Source organism: Dermacentor silvarum, chromosome 11, assembly GCF_013339745.2.
Source record: "Dermacentor silvarum isolate Dsil-2018 chromosome 11, BIME_Dsil_1.4, whole genome shotgun sequence".
Lineage (NCBI taxonomy): Eukaryota > Metazoa > Arthropoda > Arachnida > Ixodida > Ixodidae > Dermacentor > Dermacentor silvarum.
The window spans coordinates 116,088,182-116,097,468 of record NC_051164.1 but is presented as its reverse complement, the minus strand read 5'-3'; the positions used below and the strand labels follow the sequence as shown (position 1 = coordinate 116,097,468).

The 9,287-nt window shown below is 44.6% G+C and overlaps 1 protein-coding gene across 2 annotated transcripts; it reads left to right on the top strand.

Moving 5' to 3' along the window:
• The first annotated feature begins 449 nt into the window (after nt 1–449).
• Nucleotides 450–6,659, top strand: LOC119433848 (glutathione peroxidase-like). Of its 2 annotated transcripts, none has more exons than XM_037701114.2 (7): nt 450–555; nt 1,101–1,134; nt 1,216–1,310; nt 1,742–1,889; nt 4,392–4,537; nt 4,713–4,797; nt 6,397–6,659. In XM_037701114.2, the coding sequence occupies exons 2-7, from the start codon at nt 1,132–1,134 to the stop codon at nt 6,427–6,429; spliced, it is 510 nt and encodes a 169-aa protein (XP_037557042.1). In that variant the 5' UTR covers nt 450–555; nt 1,101–1,131; the 3' UTR covers nt 6,430–6,659. The 2 variants fall into 2 exon arrangements, with proteins under 2 accessions (XP_037557042.1, XP_037557041.1); XM_037701113.2 differs by lacking the exon at nt 450–555 and adding an exon at nt 598–754.
• Nucleotides 6,660–9,287: the final 2,628 nt, after the last annotated feature.

Genomic DNA, 9,287 nt, shown 5'->3' with positions numbered 1-9,287 from the left:
GACAGTTGAGTGCATTTGAAAGCATAGGAATTCTTTTACCTCCCTCAAAGTCGGAACATCGTGCAACTGCATAAGCCGCGCGCATTTTCCACCTTGTCTCAGTTAAAATTTTTTCACGCTGAAACAAAGGCATGCGCTAAAAAAAATAATAATAATAAGCTTCGTCAAGATGTATGCAAGGATTTCGCCTGATAAGTAGGCTTGGCGACTAGTTGTCACCGCCCTTCGTTCAAAGTGGGAGCCAATTATTATCACCATCATCATTGCGTGCTGGACGTAGCAAATGTTATTTTTTAAGCATACAAAGTTAAAAAAACAATATAATTTCTTTTTTTTTCTTTTTTTTTCTTAGCTCAGCTTTGAGTACAAAATGTAAGTAAACAAAGGTCAGAACACTGACAATCGAAATCGAAAATGAAAGCGAAATCCATTCGGTGAGCGTCTTGTGACCCTCCCAATACGAGAGGCGGAAAGGGAACGGTGGGCGTGAGGGTGGTAGAGCAACGCTTTGCTTGCTTTCGACAAGTGAAGTGAACGCTAGCCGTAAGCGCTAAGGTGAGCCTGAGCTACGCGATACAGCGTTTTAATGTCGCTTTCGAGTGTCCCATTAGTCAATTTTTGCCCATGAGGGCAATTTTAAAAGCGGGTGTTAGAATTTATTAGCAGGACTTGCCTGGTTCTTTTGTTGTTTTACCCACATGATGTTTTCCGCTCTTTCTATGGCCGTTTTTCCTCGCCTCGTCGATGCATCAAGGTCAGTCGAACCGAGGCTATGCTATGCAGTGCAGCGCACCTACTCTGTTGTCATTTCCCGTAGTACTCCATAACTGCGCATGAGCGATGATTAAAAGCATGCGCGAGTGCAAGTCCCTGCGATGATTAAAAGTTCCTGCTTGCCATTAAGTTTCTCCCGTGTGCGGTGAAGCGTTCAGCCGGAACGGTAGATGGATGGTCCGTGCCGGTCGAAAATCGACGTTGCCTCGTGTATCGACTTGATACACTCGCCCCGCCCTTAAGCATGCAGTGTGTTGGGGCCGTTGCTTGGTGAACAACAGTACCGATTCGTCGATCAATAATATTCGTCACACTTTTCTTTCCAGGCTAGGGACCGTGGTGCTAGCTCGCCAGATCATGGTAACGTTCAGTCTTTCGACTAGTCATCGACTGTTAACGAAATGTTGTTCTATCATATACGGGTTCTATCGTTGTTTGCAGGCGGCCGCTGACGAGAGCTGGAAGGACGCGTCCTCTATCTACGACTTCGCGGCCGTTGACATCGACGGCAACGAAGTGTCTCTCGACAAATACAAGTGGGCACACACCCTAATAGTAGTTAATTGTATTTCAAAATAGTTAACTGGGCGCAGCTGCCTCGGACCACCTTTCACGTTGTCCTGAGAACGCTTCTGTCTGTCAGCCTGTTAAAAAAAGATAGTTTTCCGAAGCGTCGGCTGTATGGCTCATAGGCATGGATCAATAGCGTCGTACATTTTGTCAGCAGTGTCGCGCCAGACATGCCAAGACTTCAGCTGTAGACTATAATTAATAAACCCCTTGGCGGGTGCTTAAATGTAATGGCATTTAAACAGTCATTGCCAAAAATGTGCTTTTAAGAAGTGTGCATGTGTAAATGCAGCAACTGGCTGAAGTTGCATTATGTTGGGAGCTCCAGTCATTACCATGCTAGCTGCAGTGATTATTTGGTCAGATTATACACGTAATCTCCTACTTTCCTGTGCAGAGGTCACGTGGCACTCATTGTCAATGTTGCGTCCAAGTGAGGAAAAACCAACAAGAACTACACGCAGCTCGTTGAACTTCATGAGAAGTACGCCGAGTCAAAGGGTCTTCGCATTCTTGCTTTTCCCTGCAATCAGTTCGGGGGTCAGGTGTGTACCATTAGACATGACTCAGTTGTGCTGACTACTGTTCAAAATGATTGTGAGCTTTTCAATTTTCATGCCAATCAAAAGTTGAATCTTGCAACGACCTCTGGCAGCCTGTCTTACATACCAGTTACTGCAAGTTCCTTGTAAGCTCACATTCATTGGTATTATTATTGCATGCCAAAATGGGCAAATTCAGGGAGCAGTGAACTTTGTAAAACTGTGTACAGTGAAACCCTTAAGATCTTTTCAGAGGCACACTGAATGTTAAAGGCACCATATGGAATTATTCTTTAGGAGAAACTGCAGTGTATATATGGAGAAAAGGCCATATTTTTGTTAAAGGTGTCAGTGTCATTTTTAAAAATCAGTTTTAAAGGTGTATTTGTCGTGCAAGAGTGCTGTAACAAAGGCTGTAAACTGGCATTTACATAGCCATTCAAGTTTTTCACTGCAGACACACTGGTAGCATATCATGAGATCGCCCTCCACTACCGCGAAATGCAGTTAACACATCCTCCCCCACACAAATCCTTGATCAAATTCCAGCAAACTATCTGGCGCCATCTCCAGGCACAAACCTTCCTCTCTCCAGCTTTTCTCGCCCTGGTTCATCCAGGTTTATATCGACAGGAATGTACGCTCTGCGGTGCACCTAGAGCCAACTTTCAGCACATAATGTTCATATGCCCTGAGCTCCAGCCGCCCTCTGAGTGGCAACTCTCCAACGTCGAAGGATGGGAGACCGCGGTGTCTAGCTCCAACCCCGCCGACCAAATACGGCTGGTGGACTGGGCTTTGAGGGTCGCCAAGGGCCACAAACTCCCGGCCACCCTACGCCCTCCTGAGCCCCCTCACAAGTAGTTTTGTTACATAAGGCTCACGAACAATAAATGTTTAGCACCACCACCACCTGGTCATAGCAACATGTAATGCATTTCAACCATTGTGTGGGTGTTGGTACAGCACTTTGTGAAAACACACATATGCACCATGTTACCATATTGTGAAGCTCTATGGATACCATGCTCCCAGTTGAGAAATGTGCTGATGACTTTTGAAGTGAAGGTGACCTGCCTTGCGTTTCCAGCTTTGCTGCAATAAGGCGTTGCAGCTTTGCAATTAACAGCAATGTCTTTGCTTTCTTCATTCTCACAAATATTTGAAAACTTTCATCCGCTCTGGGATCACACTTGGCGATTGCTGGCACACACTGCATTGTTCTGGCACATGACACTGCAGATACTTGCATTAGTGCTGGCACAAGAATTGCATTCGTGATTCATTACACACAGTTAGCATTTTATATCAGTAGATTTCCTTATGTCCAGATTCCATTTATGTCCATTATATAAATTGTCAGAATTCTATTTTGGATACTGAAGCAGCAGTGCCATGTGGCAAATGTGGCATAGTGCCACATACTGCATTTGGGCTGCGTCGCAAAGTTCAGAAGCAGCAGCAGCAGAGCTGTTCAGCACAGGTCATTTAAGCCCATCTTAAATGGGTTATTTGGAAGTGCTTTAGAATCGTACGATATGTTGTTCATATGCACAGTACAGACTGGAAATCTAAGTACCAGGCTTGGGGGGGGGGGGGGCATGTCCACACTGCACAAATATTTTCTCAGATTCTCTGTCCTGTAACTTTGTACCCCACGATTACCTCCCCAAAACGTTGGGTTCATTGTGTTCACCACAAACATGCAGTTTGTACTTGACATCAAGCACAGGTACTCAATGGTACATTCTCAAGTACATTAAACTTGTTAAACAGCAGGATTTTGAACATTAGACTTGTATAGCGAGGTGGTGCACAAAATGTGTAACCAGCCCCAGAGACCTCACTAGCTCCTGCATAAGTATCTTTTGCTGCCCCAAAGGTTTGACTCTTGGCTTGAAACACTGGGCAGAGAAGATAGATGCTAGAGGAACATTAAGGACATCTCAAGCACTGGTTGTCAGCTGAAAAGGTCGCACAGCATCAAAAAAGGAGGAAGAGACAATGTGTGCATGCTCCGAAGGCAGCACCAACCTTTCGTGGACACACATGAGTGCACAGGTTTAGGCATGTTAATTCTTTATGAAGGATAATCGAAGGCTGGCTTACAGATGTGCTACTGCAATTGTCGATCTGGCGTGGCTCTACCATATGATGCACTTCTTTATTACTGTGTCTGAATAAAACTTCACTACCTTAAGAATCTGGACTACTTTGCAATTGTGCAACAAAAGTTCTGTTCCACTGGTCAATGATGATTTGTACCCATCAGTCCTTTTCATTCCTCTTGAGTACATGTTTTCTGCACCTAATCTTTCAAATCATGGATCTATAATGTCTCGCTCAGCTGTTTGCTGTTCTGGGTTCCATCACTGCCATTAATGCCATAATGACACACTCAAAAGGGTATTCACTCGAGCATAGGATTATTGGTTTACAGTGATGTTGGAGGTTATTTCATTGTTTTACTCGCCTTGTTTCAACATCTGCAATATTTTTGTTCAGGAGCCCGGCACTGAGGCAGACATAAAGAAGTTTGTGGAGAAATACAACGTGAGGTTTGACATGTTCAGCAAGATAAACGTCAATGGGGACAAGGCACACCCCTTGTGGAAATACCTCAAGAACAAGCAGTCTGGGTTCTTAACGGAGTGAGTGCATCTGCCTGGGTTACAGAATCAGTCAATGAAGGCTAATTAATATTAAAGTGCACCAAGCTGTCGAAACAGCTTAGAAGAGCTATAGCATCCGATTTTAAAGGGAGTGCTGTAACCTGGCAACAAGAGCAGATCCTAAGGTTTACTTTGTCTCAACCTTTCATCGCAGTGCCATCAAATGGAACTTTACGAAGTTCGTTGTTGACAAGGAAGGTCAGCCCGTGCACCGCTATGCACCCACGACTGATCCTGTGGTAAGATGCACATTTATGGTCAAATTGTTCCTAGTTCCAATTGCACAAACATGCTGGTTCATGCAATTGTTGCTTTCAAGATCTGTTTCAATGGCAGACAGTCCAAACTGAGCAAATAATAGCTCAAACCAGTAAGGTGGCAAGTTGAATTCTGATATACTTGTATGTTTGTTTTGGTTCTCCTGGGGAAAAAAGTGGAATAATTTGTTACCACAACCTATTTCAGTAATGCACATGGTTAATGCAAACCGTGATGCAACAGCTAGCTTTCTGCGGCACAAAATAGCAGAATGCCTTAGGTTGCTTTTTTACAGAAAGCAACAAGAGAAAAAGAGCGAAGAACATAATTAGCCGTCATCACAAGAGGTGGTGACAGTTGAAAATAACATCACTCTACCACAACAGTACTACACAAATATCTTTTGTGCTCAAGGCATCTGTGAAAGTATGGTTCTTTTACAGCTGTTAGAGTATTGGTTCAAACAGGGAAACACCAGAATATGATGGGACAAGTTGCTGTACTGCACCAACCCCATGCATTTTCTGCAACTTCAAGTGCATGCACTGCCTTGTGTCGAGTTCTCCAATCGGACAGTTTTTCACATTTCACCAAAGAAAAATGTTGATTGGATGGGCTTTCACACACAGTTCTCCAGCCTGCTTGGAGCAGTGGTGAATTGGGGTGGAGACGGGAGTGGTCTTTTCGCAGATGAAATGTATAATGGGCATTTTGCTTATGGGTATACCAGGCAATTCTTTTTCCAAAGCACGAATGTTTTCTGTAGTAAACATTTCGCAGCTGTGCATGTGGTAAATGCTGGAAGATTCCTGCTCTTCCAAAACTTGATGCTTTGAGCATTCCGAACTGCATTTCGGAAGGTCCTGTCATGTTAAACGAGTCTGCTCCGACTACTTTACTGTTTCGTCCTTTCTGGATAAGTCGTGCTAGGCCTGCACGTCACATTACTGCCTACTAACTTACTAATTGTTAGTATGAAAGAAAAAACCTGCTGTGATGGCTCAGTGGCTGTGGCATTCGACTACTGAGCAAGGGGGCAAAATCCACTCGTGCTTAGATTTATGTGGACTTCAAAGAATCTCAGGTCATCAGACCTAATTACAAGCCCTGCACTATAGGATCCCTTGTAAACCACTGTGTAGTTTTGGGATGTTAAACCACCCCACAGCTTATTTACTGATTGCAGTAGATTACTATGAAAATGGTCTTAATAAGACCAGGCAGCTGACGAGTAGGGTTGCTTGTGACAGCACCAGGGGAAATTAAATTAAACAACAGAGCTGAAACAGTGTGTGAATGAAACGATGCCAGTGGAAATGTGAAAATATTTCATGCAAGGAGAACTTCACTGTGCTTTGAATTGTCAGTCCTGCTTTTCACTGTAACCTGCTAACCTTTGCATAAGCTTGCTTGGCAGAACAGCTACTTATAACTACCCAACTGAAGACTGCTTTGGCTCAAACATGCACATGACATGGAATTTACAAATGCCAGAACTTTGTTGCAGGAATTTTGTGTTCATCTTCTAGTTTGATGTTAGGCTAACTGCTTTTTCTTTTTCCTTTCTTTTTTATATACAGGACATTGAACCTGATCTCCTGAAGCTCTTCTGAACTGTCAACAGCAGGCGCGTCGAGGTGTCCACAAATGTGGAAAGCTTCCTTGGTGAGAGACCATATGACGGGCAATCTACAAACCGTGACCTGCGGCCAGCTTGCCCCGATGTTTTACCTGTCTCAAATCGAGGAGAAAGTCACCTTTGTGGGAACTTCGAAAGTCTTGCTTTTGATGCCGGAAGCCCAAGTAGTCTCGATCAAAATAAAGCTTTAGTTTGTCAAGTTAATCATTTTTTATTTGAGCAGAGAAACATCAACATGACTGCATGAAGATTTTCACGACTGCTTATGCAGCCCTCGCACATGGAAAAGAAGTGAAAGCTGACAGGAGAGGCTCCGGGTATTTCAGCTGTGTGGCTTGACGTCTGTGGCCTTTCCTGCATTACCTTCAGTATACCACTGCTGCCACAAACATTACCAGTATTTGTACTGGTAATTACTGTACATTACCAATCATTTGTACCAGTGCCATTCACCCACACAAATGAAATCGACCTTTGAAAGCATGACTTGTGCAACATCCACAGCGTGGCTAGGCTCTATACTCTACTCCTAGCAACTAGCCATATTACAGCATTGACTCCAACATCATTAAACCAGCACCAACAAGACACTGTGCACTGTGGGCATTGCGTTTTGAGCATGGCAAGGCTAATAACCCAAACAGGATGGCTGACATATGCAGTCTTTTTCTGACTCTGCAGCAGCCAGTTATTTTCCTAATAAAGCTGGTAATCTCACCCAAGCCCAAAGAATCCTCTGTTGTGCTACTTTCCCCCGGAATCTCCCATCAGCAGGCAGAGTAATCTTAGCTGAGAGAAATTTTTTAGCACACGAGGTTCCAGGTATGCATTACATTTGCATGGCTAGCAAAGTTACTGGCACAGGCTCCAATGCCCTTACAATGTTGTCCTAGCCTCCTCTGCCATTACTGATCACTTGTACTTGACATCAAGCACAGGTACTCAATGGTACATTCTCAAGTACATTAAACTTGTTAAACAGCAGGATTTTGAACATTAGACTTGTATAGCGAGGTGGTGCACAAAATGTGTAACCAGCCCCGGGGTACGCTGTATTAATTTCACTGTATTAGACTGTCCTAGTAAAACAATATTTACGAGGACACAACCTTTCACTTCTCTTTACATTGTATAATCACTGCAACGGGTTTCCTGGGAGGCAAGCTGGACAATTAACAGACCCTGGTGACAAAACTGTTCATAAGAGTCTCTTGTTTCCATAAAATCAGATTTTTAATTAAGTTGATGCTAATAAATAGCCATTGCTAAACAGGATGCACAATAGGTTTGTCCATTGAGATGCAAATTAGGTGTGGAACTGTCTGCTTGGTTTGTGCATGCTACTTCAGTTTAACTACACTAGACACACAGTTTGAAAGCTAATACTCTGGTGAACAATTGATCTTCAATGTGCATATGAGGTCTGTTAGAAAAGTATTCGACCTCATTTTTTTTTTTTTTGCGAACACCTGATGGATAGTGAAACAAGCGCGCTTGCGTCAGCCAACCTTGAACCTTCGTGCGCATGCGTGAATTTTTTCCCGCCTGCCGATAGCGTCAGTCGCTGGGACGCAGCGTTTGAGTGAGCTAGTGCGAAGTGCTCTTGTCGGTCTTTTATTGCAAGGAAAGTGGCGGAGCGACTGGAGCAGCGCTAGTGCATCAAATTTTGCCAGAAACTGGGCGAACAGCCAAGTGGAAACCATTCGGAAGATTCAGACGGCCTTCGGTGACAATGCTTTGAGCAGCACACAGATTAAGGAGTGGTACAACCGGTTTAAAGTACAGCCGCAAATCGGTGGAGAGTGAGCCACTCTCCGGTCGGCCATAAACATGCCGAAATGACCAGGTCATTGCCGAAGTGAACGCTGTGGTGATGCGGGACCGTCGTGTGACTATCCGAGAAATTGCGGAAGAGGTGGGCATCAGCACTTTTTCTGCGCATTCCATTATGACCGAAAAGTTGGCCATGAAGAGAGTTGTGGCGAAATTCAAGCCGAAACTGCTCCCGGTGGAGCAAAAGCAACTTCGTGTTGAAGTCTCACAGGACATGCTGGATTCCACAAACAGTGACACCGACATCATGAACACCATAATCACTGGTGACGAGTCTTGGGTGTACGGGTACGACCCGGAAACCAAATCCCAGTCGTCACAGTGGAAGCATTCCACGTCGCCAAGACCAAAGAAGGCCTGCCAAGTGCGCAGCAACGTCAAAGTGATGCTGACTACTTTTTGACTCCCGCGGTGTGGTACACCACGAGTACGCACCACAGAGTCAAACAATCACCAAAGAGTACTACAGGGATGTCCTCCGTCGGCTACGTGATGCTGTGTGGCGCAAGAGACCGGAGTTGTGGTCAACAGGAAATCGGCGCATCCATCACGACAATGCTCCTGCACATTCCTCGCACTTGATTCAAACTTTTTTGTCGAAAAACCAAGTTCAACAGGCTCCTTACTCTCCTGATATGGCCCACTGCGACTTTTGGCTGTTTCCCAAAATCAAGAGGCCATTGAAAGGAGCACGAGATTTCAGACAAGAGAGGACATTATGGCTGCAACGACAGCTGCGCTAAACTCCATTCCGAAAGAGGCCTTCTCGGAATGCTTCCAACAATGGCAGCACCGCTGGGAGAAGTGTGTGGAGTCCCAAGGAGACTACTTTGAGGGTGATTAGGTTTACAACGCTCCAGTTATGCCAGTTTTTTTCTTCAGCCAAAGGTCGGATAGTTTTCTAACAGACCTTGCAAAGCAATGAAAGCAGAAACAGAAGAATGCGAGGGTGGCTTGTTGAAGAACTGAAGAACACTCACTGGCACTCACCTCCACTCA